This window comes from Ictalurus punctatus, chromosome 4, assembly GCF_001660625.3.
Source record: "Ictalurus punctatus breed USDA103 chromosome 4, Coco_2.0, whole genome shotgun sequence".
NCBI classification, from domain to species: domain Eukaryota; kingdom Metazoa; phylum Chordata; class Actinopteri; order Siluriformes; family Ictaluridae; genus Ictalurus; species Ictalurus punctatus.
In genome coordinates, this window is record NC_071284.1 from 8,443,514 (window position 1) to 8,466,515 (window position 23,002).

The following is a 23,002-nucleotide window of genomic DNA, read 5'->3' on the forward strand; positions in this document are numbered from 1 at the left end:
ATTATGATTGTGGTGAAAATATGATTCATTGCAGACATGCTTGGGCCATAATGTTCAGGGTAACCTTTCCTCAAAATCTTAATAATATCTATCATTTAATATATGAAAGATTTTCTGCAGACTAGAGATTTAAAAATGAAATGTGCACAAAAATGTGTAGAATTTTAAAAAGTGGTTGGCATTCTCAGCATGAATTATGCTTATGGTTAAATGTCCTTATACACACACAAACACACAAATATATGTATATATATATATGTATATGTATATGTATATATATATATATATATATATATATATATATATATATATATATATATATATATATATATATATATATATATCACATTTATATATAAATGATATAGGATCCAGCTTATACTTGTGACTGACCTGTAAGAGTTGCTGTTTCAATTTCTGGATTTCAGACAGGTTGAGTTCACTGAACAGATCAGACACAGGGTTCAGCAATTCTTTCCTCCCACCCGGCCGGTGGTAGTCACTGTTCATTTTCGGCCCATGGCCATTACAGCCGTTACACCTGTTACTGTCCTCATTATTGGGATTAGATCCGGAGGCCAAGGTGGCATTGGTGGTTGGCTCCTCTGCAAACTTTAATCCCTCTACAACAGAGATGGGGATCTGTGTGCTGGTTCCATACACACTGTCAGACAGGCTGAGGTGGTGGGCTAGCTCCTTCCTTAGGCTGTTCTTCTGTTCTCGTTCAATCTTCAGAGCATCCAGCGCCTCTTCTAACTGTCCCTCAGAGATGTCCTTTAAACGCAACGCGTCATCTAATTGGCTATTTAGCAGAACTGTTTCTTCCTCCAGAACTTTGATTTCGTGTTTTAAACCCTCATACTCCACCTGTGAACAGAAGAAGTTGTCTTTATGTAAGGATTAAAACATGATGAAGAGTGCTGTCATAGGTAAATAATCCTATAAATAATAAATAATAATGACGGGGTGGTGTAATGACAGAGAGGCCATTACCACCATGAAGCTGAAGCATATCATATAAGTGTTTTATTCCTCTTACGCAAGTCGGGAACCTATGACGAGCCATATATGGCTCTTTCAGTGATTTCAGTGAATGGCTGAAAAATAAATAAATAAATAAATAAATAAATAAATAACAATCACGAATCACGGAAGCTAGTGTCGATTCAATTAAAACTCTATGTAGTATATGTTTGAAAATATTACACAATTCATAATTGATGCCCGTACTTCATGTAGACACCAACCAGTCGTGATGTGGCACAACAATCTCAAATTTCATTGGACAATGTGCAACAGAGTGGTAATTTCCTGGTCTAATTCATAAATCAGTTGAAAACTACACAGCCAGTTGGTTTTTAATTTATTAACAAAGGTGACAAGACGAGTATTGTTCTTTCCAGTTCGAACAGACAGACGAATTTGCATATTTAGAAGTCGCATTAATGGTAAGTAGCGTTCAATTTACTCTTACTTATGTACTGCATCTTGTATTGATTTACCATTTGATAAAACTATCATAGTTGGTTAAATGAAGTCCAAGTGCCACCCACAGGCCTATTAGGTGAACTGCAGGCTGTTCGTTCAAGAACACGGAAAATGTGAAATGACCTTAATTACATTACCACTTTTTAAAACTATGCAATAACAGTAAAAATAATAATTAGAATAATAAGGAGACATCTATAAAAACGTCAAAAAAATGTTTCTCCGGCTCTGTAATGAAAACAAAAAAAACTTTTGGCTTTTATGACTCTGCCATCTGAAAAGGTTCCCGGCCTCTGCTCTTACACACCATACTTTTTTATCCATCTATAGTTACATTTAATGTTGTGGAATGTCCACAAAAAAGTTAGTACCTGTTATCACTTACATTACAGCAGCAATAAACAGTCGTTCCCTCACCAGGCCCTCTTTTTTTCTTAAAGTTAATAAGACAAAAAAAAAAAAAAAAGCATCTTGTCATGTTGCAGAGAAACTGCAAAGCCCTCCATGTGAAAGATTTAAGCTCTGACATATTCTGTTACAAAGCACGGACCCTGGAGACTCTTTTCAGAAATACAAAATACATCTCCTCACAGAAAACCTCACCATATACATAATTACACTTTAAAAAAAAATAAAATAAATAAATTTATGCAACACATCCATCATACAGCTATCTGTGTTAATTGTTACTATAGAAATATAGTAAATAATGAATGAGTGCGATAATATAAACCTGTTATTCATCTTACAGCTGGCACTACTGTCAGAGCTGCTGTTATATGTTATATGCTGTTATACACTGTATGCAGTGTAATTATTCCTCAATTAAGCTATTTGTCTTAGAGTTATTGGGTAGCAAGTACAAGTTTATCTGTGTAAATGTTCATTCAGTCAGATAAGTGTTCACATTAAGGCTTTAATAGTTATCATAAAAAACAGGATTCAACAGTGTTCAACAAGTGTGTGAGTGACTGTTTGTGTGCGTTCACCTGGTTCTGCTTGAGTGTGGACACGAGTTTCTGTAGTGTGATGTTCTCCTCCTCCAGCTCAGTGTAGTCCTGCAGCAATCTGGCTTCTCTGAATTTATACTCCTTAATCTCTTCTCTCATCCTGGCCTTCTGCAGCTCCAGCATCTCGTTACTCTGCAACAAAACAGTGAAACGGCTAGAGATGAAAAAACATCTTGTTATTCTGTAACTAACAAGAGGGAAAAGAAAACGGCGCTTCTTTCCATCTCTGTTGCAGTAAACATAGAAACAGAGGATGGAATACAGGTCAAAACATCAATTACATAGAAATTATTCATCACTACATCACAGTAAAATCGCATATTTTTTGCTAGCGAAGCAGTCAACAGAAGCTCTACTCAAGATCACTCTAGAGCAATGGCTCCTAAACCAGTTTATTAAACCTGTACGTTTATTTCCCCCCCAATACCACATACAGGAAACACTGTACACACGATCATTGTCACACAACCCCTTTAACACCTTTATAATGCTTCATTACTCTTCCTTTATGGTGTACGGTCGTGTTCTCAATCTGTCCATGCTTCTGCTAATGTGGATGCTGGGTAATAAATTGCTCTACTTGTAAGGAAACACTGATGTCTGCATTATCTCCCTCACTGAGCTCCACATACAGAAAATAGAACAAAGAACTCTCCAGATGTAGAGTATGCAGAGTATGACCGGGCACTAGGAAGATAAAGGCGCCCTTGGGGTAAAACCATTACCATACCTTTGGTATGCTGAAAGAATATCATAAATAAAACTTTGCTCAGAGTCTAGAGATTGTGTTCAATGTAGCACCATAATGGGTTCTTGAGTTTGCTTTCCTTGTTAGAAAAGATTCAATGTAGAACCCCTTTAGAAATCCTTGTGCAATGCTCTTAAGTATACACTTCCTAGTTGAGATCAGTCTTAGAACGCATAATGAGACATGTTCAATTTAGTGCCTTTGTGACCAAAGACAGCCAACAACAAAATTCTTGCAGTGCCAATTAAAATCTCAGAGCAGGACTGCTGTTACAACGCTTGGAATAGGATTATGTTAAACTCAAAATTCAAAATGAAATGTTTATGCTTGAGCAAGCAATCTTTAAAAACAAACAACCCCCCCCAAATGCTCACATTAATTATTATAACATCACCTGTCCCTTCTTTAGTGAGTTACAAAGCCATGCATGTTAATATAGACAGAAAATACTATTCTTATTACTTCATGCTCATGTTGATAAATGCTTCTTTTTATGCAACCCCATTTTCCATCAGCTGATATTGATACCCATCGGATATTTTTTTCCTTTATAGACTACTAAGCTTTAAAAACAATTTTGTAACTAAAGCATTTCACTTATAAAACAGGGAAAAATACATACTGTAAATACCCCCCCCCCCCAAAAAAAAACAAAACAAAAAACAACAAGCCATATTTTATAATGCACACACACACACACACACACACACACACACACACACACACACACACATTTTATATATATATATATATATATATATATATATATATATATATATATATATATATATATATATATATATATATATATATATATACACATACACACATATACATACACACATATACATACACACATTTTTTTCAGAAGAAACTTCCCTTATTGAAATTATTTCTACACTGACATGATGGTAACTCCCACACATTTACTTTGCTGAATAGCTCATGGATTGTTTTGCTGTTGTTAATGCTATGCCATGTGGCTAGTGTTGTTATCACATGACCTTTAACCTGCTTTATGTTGTTGTACTATAAGCAATTCTTTGATATTTCAGACTACACAGGAAAAATCCCCAATGTTGAATTAATACCCTACAGTATTTATACTGTACATGTCCAATTAGACACAAATGAAGTGTTAAATCAACATTCTGGGTGTACACTGGGGATTTGTATATTCTTAACAGAATTGGATCTTTTTGGACTGAATTTGTTCTTTTTCTTGGATATCTGATACAGTGAGAAAAAAAGATACAGGAAAAAAGTATTTGATCCCCTGCTGATTTCGTATGTTTGCCCACTGACAAAGAAATGATCAGTCTATAATTTTAATGGTAGATTTATTTGAACAGTGAGAGACAGACATTTGCATTTTAATGAGGGAAATAAGTATTTGACCCCCTCTCAATCAGAAAGATTTCTGGCTCCCAGGTGTCTTTTATACAGGTAACGAGCTGAGATTAGGAGCACACTCTTCAAGGGCTTGTTACCTATATAAAAGACACCTGTCCACAGAAGCAATCAATCAATCAGATTCCAAACTCTCCACCATGGCCAAGACCACAGAGCTCTCCAAGGATGTCAGGGACAAGATTGTAGACCTACACAAGTCTGGAATGGGCTACAAGACCATTGCCAAGCAGCTTGGTGAGAAGGTGACAACAGTTGGTGCGATTATTCACAAATGGAAGAAACACAAAAGAACTGTCAATCTCCCTCGGCCTGGGGCTCCATGCAAGATCTCACCTCGTGGAGTTGCAATGATCATGAGAACAGTGAGGAATCAGCCCAGAACTACACGGGAGGATCTTGTCAATGATCTCAAGGCAGCTGGGACCATAGTCACCAAGAAAACAATGGGTAACACACTACGCCGTGAAGGACTGAAATCCTGCAGCGCGCGCAAGGTCCCCCTGCTCAAGAAAGCACATGTACATGCCCGTCTGAAGTTTGCCAGTGAACATCTGAATGATTCAGAGGACAACTGGGTGAAAGTGTTGTGGTCAGATGAGACCAAAATGGAGCTCTTTGGCATCAACTCAACTCGCCGTGTTTGGAGGAGGAGGAATGCTGCCTAGGACCCCAAGAACACCATCTCCACTGTCAAACATGGAGGTGGAGACATTATGCTTTGGGGGTGTTTTTCTGCTAAGGGGACAGGACAACTTCACCGCATCAAAGGGACGATGGACGGGGCCATGTACCGTCAAATCTTGGGTGAGAACCTCCTTCCCTCAGACAGGGCATTGAAAATGGGTCGTGGATGGGTATTCCAGCATGACAATGACTCAAAACACACGGCCAAGGCAACAAAGGAGTGGCTCAAGAAGAAGCACATTAAGGTCCTGGAGTGGCCTAGCCAGTCTCCAGACCTTAATCCCATAGAAAATCTGTGGAGGGAGCTGAAGGTTCGAGTTGCCAAATGTCAGCCTCGAAACCTTAATGACTTGGAGAAGATCTGCAAAGAGGAGTGGGACAAAATCCCGAGATGTGTGCAAACCTGGTGGCCAACTACACCTAAACCTGGTGGTCTGACCTCTGTGATTGCTAACACGGGTTTTGCCACCAAGTACTAAGTCATGTTTTGCAGAGGGGTCAAATACTTATTTCCCTCATTAAAATGCAAATCAATTTATAACATTTTTGACATGCGTTTTTCTGGATTTTCTTGTTGTTATTCTGTCTCTCACTGTTCAAATAAATCTACCATTAAAATTATAGAATGATCATTTCTTTGTCAGTGGGCAAACGTACAAAATCAGCAGGGGATCAAATACTTTTTTTTCCCTCACTGTACATCAAATTTTTTTTGCTGGTATCGGCTCGGGAATCGGATCGGTGCCATCTCTATTTTAGACACTTGGAGACCATCGCTCTCTGAAAATATTCCCACATTTCCAAATACTGCTGACCTGTGCAAACATACAGAGTGAAATCCCAGTGCTGAGTGAAGGTGCTCACAGAAGTGCTGATTCAGAAACTGTGTGTTTGTGTGTGTGTGTGTGTGTGTGTGTGTGTCTGGCCAGGTCTTGTAGAGACACAGTGAAGTGAATCTTTCTCTATTTTAAACACACTGCAGCCATTTGTGCTCAGCTGAGAGATGCCCTTATCCCTGTTCTCTACTGTTACTCTACCAGCTCCTCAGAAAGAGCCTCTGGTTTTCAGACTTACAATACTTTATATTATGCTAATAAATATTTCTCAGTAATCTATACTAATAGCATCTTTTCTAGATGAACTGTACAATAACTCTCTATAGTAATCTTCGCTTTACAGTACGCTAAAGCCATTTGAAGCTTTTCAATAATACAAAATGTTATATTAGGCTGTTATATTAGGTCCTCAAAGGTGACCTTGAAAAGGTGAGCGGCGTTATTGATTAGTGTGTACAACTCAGCATTCGCAGAGGATGTGTTGAATCAGTGTGTATTCACAGCATGGCTGTGTTCTCAACTACAAATGACCTGGATGTAAAGTCCAGAGGATTAGTGAATGATTATCACCCAGTAGGAGACTATTGTGACACTGCTAATCACTGCTACACACACACAAACACACAGACACACACACCCAGGGTTCAGCAGCAGTGCAGCAGTGTGATGCTGGATCTGACCCAGAAAGTGACACAGCCCAGAATGTTGGGATAAAACACACCTCTGCATCGTAGTAAAAAACCAGCATGAGACATAATTCAGCAGTACCAGGAAATAAAAACAAACAGTACTGTGAAAGTCTGGGGCACACTATTCCTTCAGTACAAACTTTGTTATACATTTTTATTTTGTGACTTCTGTGTTATCGAGTCAGTACAAAAACAGTCAGTACATTTTTGATTCCCAAACAGTTTTCCAGCACAAAATTAAATGTTACAGAAAAATGCTTGTATGTCAGTAAAGAAAGCAGCATGTTACGTGAGAGAGCACTTTTCAAACAAACAAACAAAAAAAAAACACAATGAAGGCTGCTGGATTTTGCTGCAAAAATAAGAAGCAAGTGCGACAGACAACGTCTCCAGAAGAACCGTGGCAGGTTCTGCAAGATACTCAATGAAACTTACAGCTCATTTCCTAATAAAACTGCACTAATTCTACCTGAGACTACACATTTTTTAAGTAAACTGTAATCAAATATTGACTTTGTTTCATTTATTACTGTTTACTGCTCTTTATAGATTTTTTTCAAATTTAAAAGCATTTAATTTCAATAATTTTGAAGGCATCTTTGCTCTACAGCATTTCTATGTGCCCTAAAACTAAGACATGGTGCTGATCTGAGCATCATTATCCACAAATCAAGTCAAGTCAAGTCAAGTAAGTTTTTACTGTCATTCCTCTATATAGCATGGAACGAAATGTCGTTTCTTCAGGACCATGGTGCAACACAGAACAGTACAGAGGACTGCATAAAGTGCAAATACACAACAGTGTGAGACGAGTGCAAGACAATAAATACACAGAACAGGACAATAAATACACTGTAAACTGTATATAAAAAAAATATTTAAATAATAATAATAATAATAATAATAAAAATCCCAATTGCTGTAGGCTAGGTGTAACATGCACCACAGGCTAGGTGTAACATCTGGACCCAAAGTGGCTGTTGTGTGCTACCGCGCCACCATCTTGGAAACAATATTCCAAGCACAGGCATATTCCAACTGATGTATTCTCAGTGTAAAATCTATAGACACACATATCAGAACTACGTTAACAGTGATTTTTGTCAGTTTTATACATCCATTTTTTAAGATACAGTACTGTGTAAAAGTCTTAGGCACATGCAAAGAAATGCTGTAGAGCAAAGATGCCTTCAAAAAATAATGAAATTAAATGTTTCTACATAAAAAAAACAAAACACTATAAAGAGCAGTAAACAGTAATAAATGAAACAAATGCCATACTTGATGTGATGACCCTTTGCTTTAAAAACAAAAAAGTACTCTCAGGTAGAATTTGTGCAGTGTTATAAGGAAATGAGCTGTAAGTTTTATTGAGCATCTTGCAGAACCAGCCACAGTTCTTCTGGAGACTTTGACCGTCGCACTTGCTTCTTATTTTGCAGCAAAACCCATCAGCCTTCATTGTGTTTTTTGTTTGAAAGTGTCTCTTACCACTGGTTTCTTTACTGACATACAAAGATTTTTCTGTAACATTTCATTTGGTGCTGGAAAACTAATGTTTTGGAATCTAAAATGTTTTCGTACTGACTCGATAATGTAGAAGTCATAAAATAAAAATCTATAACAAAGCTTGTACTAAAAAGAATAGGGTGCCTAAGACTTTCGCACACCACTGTATGTGGCAAAACCTGTGATAAAGTTTTGCGTGTCCAGTGGAAAATAGCATCTGACTGATCTTATAGGACTCTTATGGGACTAGAGAGGCTCTGTGTGTATATTTGTGTGTAGTGTGTCTTTATGCCGACCTCAGGACATTCCCCTTATTCCCCAGCTCAGTAACGGATTTTCCCTCTACAATAGTTCATGGCGACAGTCTCTGACCCGGACACCACCCCTGGCCTGTGATGACTGCTGACACAAACACAATAACACACACATGCACACACTCTGGATGACCCTGGTCAAGACCTGCTGAAGTGAAATAATGCCCTGACCTAAAAGCTGTAAGTTCAAGTTGTGAGTTCAAACCCCAGCATTACCAGGTTGCTACTGTTGGGTCCTTGAGCAAGGGTCAAGTTGTGCTGAATAAAAGTTGTCAGCAAATTGCAAATCTGATTGGATGTACAGTACATGGACATAATTTAGGTTCATTATAAACCACAAAAAACCCTGCAGAATTATCTCCATTTTAGGATCATTCCAATGTAAACCGACCTCTCTTAAGTCCTGGAGCAGCATGTTAAGCCGTTCGTTCTCCGCCTGTGTGTTAGAAGCCACTGAGCGACTCAGGTCGAGCTCCGTCTGCAACTCTAGCAGGCGATTCTTGTAGTATGCCTCTTTGGAGGCGGACTCCTGCAGAAGTGTCTCCTCATTCGTCTCACCATGCTCTGCCACTTTACGCTGGTTAGAGTACGCCTGCCCAAATGCCTGCAGAAACCAAAGAGATGGAGATTAGTCACCAAGACTGGGATCTCGACGCAAAACGCAGTTATGTAAATTTATATTATGTTTCTGGAGATTATGCCCATGTTATGGGGTTATGAGGTAGAAGAATTCAATCTTCAATTCCAGTGCATTAGTTAAGAAAGTTGATGAACTTTTCAGCATGAAGACACGTCCTACGTTCTCCTCACCTTCACAGAGGCCTGACTGCTGCAGGTACACTGGAAGGTAAATGAGATAATATTTCAGCACCTTGCTCTGTTCAATAAAAACACTGTTCCAATTCTCCTGACACAGGTTTTCCCTACTGCTTAGATCCAATACATCATGATTGAAGCATCCTGCCTTGATTGGAAAACAACACCTACTATAAACAAACCTTTGCAAGATACATTAGAAGCTAGAAGTTCAGGATCAGGACATAAAGAGAGGGTGTTCAGTTCAGAAAACAGCAGTGTATATATATATATATATATATATATATATATATATATATATATATATATATATATATATATATATATATATCTTTTAGAATAGAACAGATCGAATCTTTATTACACCACTGCGCTGTTGGATTCTCAAATCTGATTGGTCAGAATGTGATGATAAATTTTCTATAACAGCAGCTCTGACTGGAGTTCAGGCTCTAATTGAAAAATTATAGGTTTATATTAATGTACTCATTCTAATGTTTTTATGTCAGCAGTAACAGCGACTCGTATGGTGGCTGCTCGGAGTAATTAACTAAAAAATAGTTTTAAAAAAACGTGTTATATAAAAATGAAAAGCGTTGATATGGTGAAGTTCGGGGGCATGGTGAATTAGTGTGTGCCTTGCATCTCTGGGGTTGGGGGTTCGATGTCTGCCACCTCCCTGTGTGCGGTCTCCTCCCCCGGTCCAAAGACATGTGTTATAAGCTGATTGGCATTTCTAAATTGTACGTAGTGTGTGAGGGTGTGTGCGATTGTGCCCTGAGGTTTGCACCCTGGTCCATGGTATCCCCTGCCTTGTTCCCTCATTCCCCTGGGATAGGCTCAAGGCTCCCCCTCGACCCTGTGTAGGATAAGCCGTACAGAAAATGGATAGCTGGAAGGTGACGTTCTCTATAAAGAGATATTTATTTAACATTTATGGAAGTAGCTTTGGTCATAAGCTCTTTGTAACATTCAGTAATATTTCTGGCATGGGAAAATCTTCAGGACAAATGACTGTACGGTTTCCTGTTTCTCAGTCGCATGATGCAGACCACTAAAGTCTTAGTTTACATGTTTTAGACACTAATTTCACATAATTTATCACTGAAAAAGGTAAAACTACAATTATCATAACTACAAACCACTGAGGTTCAATATTAAGACCAAATGTTTCTGCCATCTATAGTATATTTTCCTAGTTTTCTCTGGAGCTATTATATACTGAAGATAAATGGAGATCCTACAGTAGGCTCCCATCCAACAAGAAAATCAATGGCTTGCTTACTTGGAAAATGGAGGGAAAGATATGTCATGAAGGGCACACAAAAAAAATAAATCGATGCATTATGAGAGCAGCTCCATGACTGAACAGCTGCTGACAGGGCACGGACCACATTAGTCCTACACTGCACATACCGCCATCATCCGATTTCTACCATGACACTGAGATGCGAATATTTTTCAATTTTTGAGATCATCAATTTTACAGAGTCCTATGTATGCATGGGGTAAAAACTGTAAATCATGCAGATCTGGAACAAATAAATCAAAATCACTAGGATAAGGAAATATTGTAAAGAAAGAACAACAGCAGGCAGGAGTAAAGTTCAAGGCAGATTCAGCAGTATGCCTGAAATACCATACGTTTTCTTTATTGTCCAAACTGTAATAAGGCATACCTCAGTTAAAGCAAGTAAGCAAATCAGCAAAACACAACCAACCAGCCTGGACATGCCTTTATGATACCATGTGAACACTAAAATAAACATTAAAATAATGCTGGTTAGTGGTTTAAGGGTCAGTCGAATATGGTCTCATCTGTCAATGCTGTCAGTATCTCAAAAAAAAAGATGGAGAAGGATATTTCACAACAGGGACTGTCTTCAACTTTCAGCATTCAAATAGGAAAAGAGGGACATTCTAATTTTAATTAAAAACATAATAATTTAAAAACATAATAATGTTTTTGTATGTAGGGAGAGTTGTTGAGGACTGAACACTGACGGTGCAACACCTAATAGAGGACTGAACACTGATGTTGCAACACCTAGTAGAGGACTGAACACTGACGTTGCAACGCCTAGTAGAGGACTGAACACTGACAGTACAACACCTAGTAGAGGACTGAACATTGCCGGTACAACACTTAGTAGAGGACTGAACATTGACGGTACAACACCTAGTAGAGGACTGAACATTGACGGTACAACACCTAGTTGAAGACTGAACACTGACGGTACAACACTTGTGAATGTAAATGAAGCTTCAATAAAACTATTCCTCTTCTACAAGTTTCTGCCTGCTTTCATTAGAGGGAAAATCAGAAAATTACTTCATAATCCAATGTACATCCTGACTGATTCACACTTCACCTACCTACCTGTTTTTATTGGGTGAGAGGAAAGCTGGAGGAAACCAAGATTGTCAACAGAGAACACATACTGTACAACAAAACTATTCACAGACAGTAACCGAGCTCAGGATCAAACTGTAGAGCTGTGAAGTTTCTCTTCAGTCATTTATCTGACAGTATGGAAGCTTTAATACCTCACCAGCACATATAACTGCAATGTTGTCCTATGACCCATGTTTTTTCACTACAATACATTAGTAATAAGGTAACTGGTGATTTTTTTCTATACGATTTGTTAATTTGCTGCGGTCGAACGGAACCGCCTTCTCTCTGCACCATTTTATCAGCTGTTATTAGATGAATATTTGTGAGTGTGCAGAAGCAGACAGTGTGTGGGATAAGCACTACTGACTATGCTGAAGTCTTCTGGTGGACAGATCATTTATCATCACCTACATTTGCTCTGCAGCACTTCATGCTTTATATGAGCAATTTCTCACGACTTAACACTATTATGTTTATATTGTAAGAAAACTACTAAAGTGTGTATGAAATCCACTTGGCTCTACTGCAGTCTCACTGTTTGTATTAATAATTCACATTCATTGGCTCAAAATGCAGAGTTGCACGTATGAATTTTTTTTTTTCCCCAGAGTGTATTTTCACACATCTGTGAAGCAATGGCAGCTTCCTTCAAAGATAGTTGGCAGATGCCAAGTGCTAATTGGTCACACTGTCGCTGGCATAACCAACAAAAAGCAGTGAGGATAGCAGAGGGACAGGCAGACTGTAAGATTGCTTTTAATACAACACAGATAAACTAACTGAATGATAACACAGAATGGGAGAAGTTCTAAACATTTTTAATTATGCAGCCACAGTCATGTTCTTCTGTGATTTAATGAGATTTCCCTCTGCTGCATGTTCATAAAGATGAGACCAAAAGTCAATAATATACATTTACACATTCCTACGGTTTCTAGCATGATAGTATTTTAAATAATCAACTGTACTGTACGATGCTTAATACTTAATGTGTGACTTAATGTGTGACCAGGTGACTTTTTTTTTACAATCTTCAACTGCTCAGTTTTGATAAGCTTGTCTTCCCTGCAGCCTCAGATTTCTTATCTTGGCTGACAGAAGCAGTATCCGATGTGGTGTTCTGCTGTTGTACCCCCCGCCCCGCCATGGTTGCATTATGCATTCTGATATGCTTTTCTGCTCACCATGGTTGTAATGAGTGTTTATTTGTATTACAGTAGCCTTCCTGTAAGCTCAACCAGTCTGTCCATTCTCCTTTGACCTCTCACATCAACAAGGCGTTTCCTCCCACAAAACTGCTGCTCACTGGAGGTTTTTAACTTATGTTTTAATAAATTTTTTTTTTTTTTACAGCATTCTGCATAAACTCTATATAATGTTTAGGGCTCCATGACATTTAAGAAAAATGTGATATGTGTTAACTTGTTAAATAACGCGATACGATAGTGTAAAATGCTTAATTCTTTAAGGCATAATTTCATTAGAAAAACAACCTAGTGATCAAATATGTAAGCACCAACTGTCCATGTGTTAATTATGCCTAAATAAATTTTAACTTTAACATTATTTACACAAAGTGAACACAAAGTACCGCAACCAAGCGGGGTGGGGGGTTGGATGGTTGGGGTCTACAACAGTAACAAAGCAGGTTAGCTTTGTGCCTCACTTTAGTTCCTGTACCCTAGGGATGGGCTGATTATAAGGGAGGGTGGTGAAAGGCAAGTGGATACAAAAGCTTAGATTAATTCAGTTCCAGCATGAATAATCACGTATTGTGAGGGGAAAGTCAATGCGCCTGTAGCTGGCTGAGGGACCTTTGCCTCCCAGATGGACTCTCGGGGGCTCCAAATGCAACTGGGGCTCACACAGAGAGAGAGAGAGAGAGAGAGAGAGAGAGAGAGAGAGAGAGAGAGAGAGAGAGAGAGAGAGAGAGAGAGAGAGAGAGAGCGCGAGAGAGAGAGAGAGAGATGGTTGGGATCAGTAATGGTGTATGTAGACTGGATTTTGGATGGCTAATGCAGGAGGCAGATGGTTTTGTGAAAGTATTGTGTACTTAAAGCCCACTTTCTCCATCTGCTTACTGCTATATTGAGAAGGGTGTGACACCACATCTCAGTCCAGCACTTCATACTACATAAAATACACTTTCATTACTGTATAAACTTCATCACTTTCATTAGCAAACTGAAGGTTATACCATGCATAATTTGTCTGGAATCATTTCCTTATTATTAAGGGAACTATAACAATGTTACTTATGTTTTACATTTTTTAAATATATATACATTCACAGGACTTCCAATCTGAGAGTTATATGTCCTTTATAACTAACTTTCATAATGTTTTACTAAAATTCCACTCCTGAGTATAGGATTGGGTGAAAACGCAAAATAATTAGTTTGCCAGCAAAACAACAGAACCACATCACAGTCAATAAAAACTATGCAACATTCAATCATCTGATTAGCTGAATTTAGTTAACAATACCACACTTCTTGTTTTTCTTTTGTCATAATCTGAAGAGGCAGATTGAGTCACTTGTTTTAAAGACCACACAATGTTTCCATATTGAATAATAAATAGCTTTATGTATCAGTATAATGTGTGATTACACACAAATACACAAAAAAATCCTGATTCTAGACCAGTTGGTATACTCACCAATTTTCTTTTTAGATTATGGTGACTTCTATATTAATAGGATTATTTATGCAGCCTTATTATACACTGATTTTATGGTGTCGGCCATGGAGAATTTCATTAGCATTTCTCCTTCAGGCACACAAGCTGTCAGTTGTTAGGTCAATGCAGCAACGAGCTGGGACTTTTCCAGCCATACATACGGCTTCTTCTGTTATTATGACTGTAAAAAGAATGATGTGTGCATGCTTCCATTTTGTGATGCGTGTGATAAGCTTTGTCAAATCACGGCATTCTTTATTTTGGGAAGGAGTAAGGAGGGATATTATATATTAGTGTTTATATATATATATATATATATATATATATATATATATATAAGCATTAATTATATATTAGTCTACCACATCGGTTGATTGTGCTGTAGTAAAAACCCATCCTTTGTAGATATAGACCTAAAATGCCATAAACACTAGCTTTTAAGCCTTCACCAATCTTTCTTCATCAACAAATCAGTAATCTTAATAATATAAAATGCTTAAATAACATAAATAAAATCAAATTGTACAAGAACATGAACCTAGAGCATGAGACAGATGGCAGACTTCAGCACCACGGAGAGAGACTGAAACCTGAGAACTTATTGCAACATCTGGGGAATCGCAAATTAGGTGTGTGTACATGCGTGTGCCTGTGTGTTCAAATCAATATAAAGTTCAGTCTGTAATCCTTTGTAGAACCTAATAATAAATTATGATAAATGTGTTATACTGTATGTCCTTCATTTTGCCTTCTTGTATGTCTAAGAGGAGAGGAAATAACAGAGAGTGAGAGCTATAGAGATATAGAAGGAGAAAGACCATGAAAGTGAAATATATGGAGCCATAGGGGGTGGTGGTGGTGGTGGTGGTGGTAGTGGACGGCAGCAGATTGAATTGGTGCTTGCAGCATTTTGTTCCAGACAGTGGTGACAGGTGTGTGTGTGTGTGTGTGTGTGTGTGTGTGTGTGTGTGTGTGTGTGTGTGTGTGTGTGTGTGCAAAGTAGCATACAGCTGCCAACTAATACAAGCCCCAAAATCTGCCACAAGTAAGCTGTGTCCTTTCCCTGTGAAAGCTGGAAAAAGTCATAACGTTGGACTAGAGATAAGGTTTTTAGTATGTATGTGTGTAGCTGTCGGCAGGATAAAGAAAGGAAAGATAAAGAAATAACGACTTTGATTTTATAAAGACATATATAACCGGTAGAACTATATATGTTATATATACACACACACACACACACACACACACACACACACACACACACACACACACACACATCAAATACATATACACATACACACATTAAACTTCTAATATATAGACATAACATTAGAGACATAGAGAGAAAGAGGTAAATAGAGAGAGGGAGAGGGGGAGAAATGAAGAGAGAAAGAGGTAAATACAGTTGCGAGATGGAGGGAGTAAGGGAGATAGAGACAGAGAAAGTAAGAGAGACCAACAGAGAGAAACACACACAGACAGAAAGAGGTACAGATATAGAAAGAATTGAACAAACAGAGTAAGAAAGAGAGAGAGAGAGAGAGAGAGAGAGAGAGCGAGAGGGAGAGAGGGAGGGATACGAGCACATTAATTTTCTGCTCACTGACTTCAGACAACACTAGTTCATGCCACATTCCTGTATTTCTGTCCAGTCAAAAAGAATAATGTCCTGAATAGTCAATCCAGATACAACTCTTAATCTCCTTATTGCTGATTTAATTGCATGGTGCATATGGCTATAAAATAAAAAATAAATATAGCCTGAACACAGAGAGAGAGGGAGAAAGAGCGAGAGAGAGCAGGGGGGGAGTGACGCAGTGTTTATATAACACCTCCCACTGCAGAAAGCCCATATCCTGTGCACTCACGCATACCGTATTTGGTGCTTGTCTGGATCTAATTCATAAACGCCACTCAGGAACACGTCTCTGTTTTATCACTTCTTGTTAAAGCCATTCACATTCGCCCCATAAAACACTTATTTTGGAAAAGAAGCAGGATGTCATGGATAGTTTCCCAGAATCACCTGTTTCATTCAGTACATCTTTCACAGGTACATCATGTGCAAATTTCTGACAGACCTCATGCTAAGGCCTGCTGGTCTATTCACGAACAGGCAAAAAATAGAAACAGGAAATGGATGAAGATGCAGAAACACACAGCAAGCAAACAAAGTAATTATGTGAATAAAACCCCACAGGACACAAAGCATTATGGGACAGAGACAATGTTCAGTGGAGCATCACAAATGGTGCATTCCTTCCTAACCCTTAGACACACACTTTGTTTTACACAGAAGTAGACGTGGACAATAAGCCAGAAATATCATGATACTTAAAAATATGTTTATGGTACACAATGTTCACAATCAGATTAATTATTTTTGCCAAGCTTTTGCTAATAAAGTGCCAAGAAACAGTGGAGCCATAACCTATAAGATTTCCACCCATCCATCCATTTTCTGTACCGCTTATCCTTCACAGGGTCATGGGAAGCCTGGAGCCTATCCCCAGGGACTTTGGGCACAAGGTGGGAGACACCCTGGATGGGGTGCCAACGCACTGCAGGGCACAACTGCACACACACTCACACACCCATATACACACTATGGGCAATTTTGAGATGCCAATCAGCCTACAATCCACGTCTTTGGACTGGGGGAGGAAACTGGAGTACGTGGAGGAAACCCCTGAAGCACAGGGAGAGCATGCAAACTCTGCACACACAGGGTGGAGGTGGGAATCAAACCCCCAACCCTGGATGTGTAAGACAAACATGCTAACCACTAAACCAGAAAGATTTTGTCAGTGCCAAGGCCTTGCTCTTGAGTCTGGAGGTGTACACAGGACAGTTCGAAGGACATTTTTTCCCCACTATAAACATTATTACTTTTCAAACCTTGCAATATTTTCTGATGCAATTAACTGATTCTATTCGTCAAAATTTCAACAAATTATTTATTAAACCTCTGTGACACTGACCAGGATAAAGTAGTTACTGATGATGAATGAATGAAAGCAGTAAATGCATCACAGAGCCCAGTGGGAGCACCCAGCCTACAGCAAAGTAAAACACACACCTCTACTTAGGCTCAGTTCGGAATGTTGGTAATTGGTTAGTTGGTTAGTTGCGAGCTTAACTTTACTCACTGATGGTATGAACATTGGTTTATTCATGCATTGATTGATTTGGTTTATTATTAAAAAATACAGGCATTGGGTATTTTTAAAAAAAAATTTTTTTTTTTTTTTTTTTCCTTATAGTGCCTTCATGCTCAGGTTCATGTTTTGTTCATATTAACCTGAGAACCTTATTGTAATGCCTTACCTAAACCCAAAGAGATTTGAATGGTTTTATTTCAGTGGTTTCAAAGCAAGTGTGTCTTTTGCTCTGTGTGTAAGATATTAATAACAGCAGAAATTTGGACCAATATAACAAATTTTATTAAAAAAAATATATATAAATATCAACCTATCAGACTATCGAAAGGCTCTGTTCTATACATATACCGTACACATTCACTCCTACTACTGACAGTATATTGATGCTGCCATACAAGGCAAATAAACTTGGTGGGCCATATGTGAATAGACTTCCTGCTATTGTTATTTCACATGTTCCCAGAAACTATTTGTGTACAGTAACGTGTGGGATTGACTGAGGAGGGGTTTCGCTTATTCAGACTCTCAGGAGGCCTGCAAGTTCAGGGTGTGGTCTGATTAAAATTCTTGCTCTGTAGGAACAAGAGAAGGTGAGCAATCTAACTGTAAAAACGCACTATAACAGAACAACAGGCAATAAACCTACATGAAATGTAAATGTGTTTGTGTGCACCTTTGTGTACGTGATGAATAAATGACAGTAATATAATAGAAAAGAATTGGGTTGATGATGCTATTAGTAGGCCAACCACACAAAGACGCTGTAAGGCTGCAAATGGCTCATTTACACTCATTACACTAAAGAGACAGAGATAGACGAGTATGAACTGTACAGTGTGGCTTGATGACAGTGCTTTCAGCCACTCGACACACTTTTACAGTATGTGCTTTGTCTGTGTGAGTGTGAGTGAGTGTGTGTGTGTGTGCACATTACCCCCAGTTAAGAGAGCAGAGGGTTTTCAGAAATACCTTGTACATCTGTTGGGCTTGGAATGCGTGTGTGTTTGTGTGTGTGTGGTCCAACTTCCTACATCACAAATACAATAGTCTTAACAAGTCTTTTTTATTTTTTTAATTTATTTTTTTTAAATGAGCTCCAACCACCATCACAGAGCATTAAACCAGCATTGGCATTGCCACAGAGGCCACATCGCTGACTACGCCCACCACACTTCACTTTCTCTACTGAAAGGATTAAGTGAAATCATATGGTGGTGATGAGTGCTTCTGAGTTTTCGATTAAGTACAGCATTTACATCAGCCAATTTTTAGCCACATCAAACGCTCAGCACTGTCCACATGTAGCGACATAATCACAACTACTGTGTTGACCATTAAGAGATAGTATTCCAGAGCTGGAAATAAAGGAAGAGAATAAAACAAAAGGAATTATTGGAGATACTTGTCTGTATGTGTACATATAATGAAGTTCATCCTCTGTTTGTGAAATGCCGGACATCTCACACCTCCTTAACATCCATTTACGGTGCTTATAGGTATGGTCAAGCCATTTATGCAAATATAGAACTATTAATCCAAATCTGTACCACAGTTGAGTACTTGGTTCAGTTTTTCATCATAAAATGGTATGGGTGAATGTAAGAGGAGTTTTCCGGAGGTTATACATGAGATGTTGATGTCTACATTAAACATGATCATTTATCTTTTCCACAGCATTGGCAATCAAACCAAATTTCTTAGGCTTTCCATTGTACTTGATGAGATCATTATCAGATATTACTATTGTAAATCCCTCAAGGATTTTACAATCGCAGAAATGACCACAAAATCAGGAAAACTCAACAATATTCCAATATTTAATTTTTCAAAATTAGTGCAGATTTGGGCCAATCACAAAGCACCATTTGATGTAATCACATCGTACATTCAGCCAAAGCCCTCCTCGATTCATGTGCGATGAGCATGAATACGGCTAAAAGTACTCATTTACCAACAAATATCACTGTGAAAGACTGTGCAAAACAATTTCATGCAATTGCAATTTTGCCCATTCAAGTAGTTTTCCGCAAAAAAAGTACAAAAATCTACGCAAATTGCATCGCAAATTTTTTAAAAAGCAGCAGCAAAATCAAACATTTTTGGCCCCAACAATCACGAAAGATCATGAAATCCTGTATGGACTAAGTACTATTAGTATCCTGAAAAGAAAGGTAACCGAATTCATGGGTACTCCGTTACAAAGAAAGCACTGAGAGAGCACACACTGCTGCATTGGAGATTGCAGTCTTTACAGATCAAGTAGGCCAGAAATCAATACACATGCCTGCGGGAGCGACAGCGCGGCTCCCTTTCTATGTCCCAATTTTTGTTTTGCCACAGCAAACATAGAAAAACCTTTTTAAGACATTACAAAGGACTTGCAGCCCAAATCTGTCCCTGCATACAGAGATGAACAGAGAGGTCATTCTTAAACAAACCCGAATCAGAGCGAATGTTACCACAGGACATGCTAAAATCTTCACTGTATCATGTGTTATGCTAGCCCTCTTCTCTGTAAATGTTTGAGAGAAAGTAAGTAAATGTTTAGCAATTTCTATGAGTTCACAGAGAGTACATTGTTATTGAATAAATACAGCATGTGTAGCTCTAGTGAACAATGGCACCTATAACATAAACATCAGTCAGCATTGTAGTTAGGAATCAATAGCATGCCATTCAGCTGAAAAGGGTGAGTGAAAGGAGGCTGTAAGGGCATGACCATGGTTTACACACCCTCAGCCTGGACAGATTAAACTTTGAAACTCTGGTTCCTCAAGACCCCTACTGATGTGAAAGTGGGACGAAATGGTTGTAAGGTATCTTAACTTTCTCATTCTTTCACCCAATGCAGGTGTTTTTAATTCTTGTTTTGCTCAAGTATGCGTCACCCTTGGTTTGATATTTCACCATTCGCCATTTGCCATCCATCCATTCATCTCGGGGCACAAGGCAGAGCACAACTGCACACATTCACACACTACGGTCAATTTAGAGATGCCAATCAACCTACAACGCATGTCTTTGGAAACCCCTAAAGCACAGAGAAAACATACAAACTCCGAACACTCAGGGCAGAGGCGGGAAATCGAACCCCACAACCCCAGAGTTGTGAAGCAAACATGCTAACCACTAAAGCATCATGCCCCCACAATTTGCCAACAATGAACAACATACACCTTTACCTGTTTTCACTTACATTTAATGGTGTGGGATGTTCACGCATCAAGTTAGTTCCTGTTATTTCTTCATTTTTCACAGCAATATATAGTTCACTACACCAGCATCTATATTTTGTCTCTTGAAGTTAATAAGACAAAAAGAAATTCAGCCTGTCATGTTACCAAGAAACAGTAAAGCACAAAGCCTTCCTTCCTGAAGACTTTTCCATGGAAGGGAACCTAAAGTTATAGTTTTACCTCTGACTGCTACAAAGTGCTGACACTGGAGACTCCTTCCAAAAATGCTAAATAAACATCTCACAGACAAGCTCATATCAACACCTACACACATAATTTGGAATCCATGTACAGTGGATGCCAATATTAGTGGAGGGCACTGTATGTGCAGTAGGAATGTCACGATACCAAAAATCTAGTAGTCGATACCGATATACGATAGTACACGATACTCGATATACGATATTAGGCTACATTTAGCTGACAGGACATGGGCTGATGGCGATGCATGGCGGCCCATTAGGAGGTAGTTTATAACACTGCAATGTGTTAGCATCGTTAACAAATAACAGGCTATCGCAAACATTACATAGAGCATCATAACGTTAGCTGGTTTCACAGTAACAATGCCAGCTGCCTCAAACAAACATAATATAGGACCGTCTTTCAGGTGCTTCGCCAAATTCCAGGTGTTTCCTTGCTTTGTTTGAAATGAATGATAGCATCGGTTACTAGCTTTCCTCTCTTTTCCTCTCAACGAGTCGGGGCGGAGCTAAACTTGTTAAGCTAAGCTACTCTTCTGTAGTGTTTCCCGTGTGCCTATAGGCGTTCTTCTTCTTCTTCTTCTTCACCACTTGTGGACCGACTAAAACACTTGCGCGTATTTGCTGCCCCCTTCAGTTCCGGAAGAATTGCAACCACGGTACCTTTATTACCATCGGTACTCATGTTAATGCAGAAAAACAAGTACCGTCACGTTTTAAGAATGCTGATACCGACTTGGTACCGAAGTATCGGTTCTCGTGACATCCCTAATGTGCAGTATCATCTGCTATACAAATCCACCTGTAAGTTGTTACTATAGAAACTACAGTATACTATATAAATCCATTTGAGTGTTTTTTTGCTATTGGAAATAATAGACAGCTGATAGAAACTACTCCTAACACTTCATTTATCAGGAAAAAGAGATTTAGGATTTTTATTAAATGTACTGCTGAAGCTTCATTTAAAACATGAAAGATGGAGAGAATAGATAGAGGAGAAACATCACCTCAGGACAAGTTCAGTTACACACACTCCAGCTCCTCAGAACAGACAGAACAGATATTATCTAATGGTTTGCCCGCACACACAGAGACACACACACACAGACACACACACAGACACACACACAGACACACACACAGACACACACACAGACACACACACAGACACACACACAGACACACACACAGACACACACACACAGACACAGACACACTTTTCAGCAAGCAGCAGATAAGCAAACCTCACATTCTCATGAAATTCCTTATGAAATAATTACTCCACCTGACGTTCAGTGAAAGCAAAACCCATTACAGTGCTATAGAGATGCTTTTTTTTAGTTAGCATGGTTGCTGAACACAGTCTGGGTGTGAAGTCAGCAGTTAATTAAAGCCATGCAAGCCTTTAGGGCTGATTCTCCTGATCTAGTACCAAGAACCATCGTAGGGAATAAAAGCAATTACTGACACAAAGACCCACAACCTGGAGACTTCTTTAATAATCTTCACTCCATTAGAAATACTGTGCATCCATATGCCAATCAAAAGGTTTTCAATACCTGGAGTTTATGTTTTATTATAGTTTCAGCATATAGTCACAGACCAAACATAATGATAACAAAGCTACAAGCTGGATCACTCCCAGTTCTTAATGAGACTCTGTCTGTTAAAGACAGTTGGAGGATACTTGGAGGGTAAATGCGATAAGCCTATACATAAAAAATAAAGGACAATAAAAAGACTCAGACAGTGCTAGAAGTAATCACAAAACATAAATAGGTGGCATGCTACAAGTGACTAATTAGAGCGATA

At 38.6% G+C, this 23,002-nt stretch overlaps 1 protein-coding gene across 2 annotated transcripts in view; it reads right to left on the reverse strand.

Annotated features, from left to right (window-relative positions):
* bicd1a (bicaudal D homolog 1a) overlaps window positions 1-23,002 on the reverse strand; it is a 37,811-nt gene that overhangs the window by 12,473 nt on the left and 2,336 nt on the right. For both annotated transcript variants that reach the window (XM_017465166.3, XM_047152753.2), the window contains exons 2-4: window positions 9,083-9,295; window positions 2,478-2,630; window positions 394-867 (exon numbers count right to left, since the gene is read on the reverse strand). In XM_017465166.3, coding sequence (XP_017320655.3) covers window positions 394-867; window positions 2,478-2,630; window positions 9,083-9,295 — 840 coding nt within the window. The remainder of the gene's footprint in view (window positions 1-393; window positions 868-2,477; window positions 2,631-9,082; window positions 9,296-23,002) is intronic.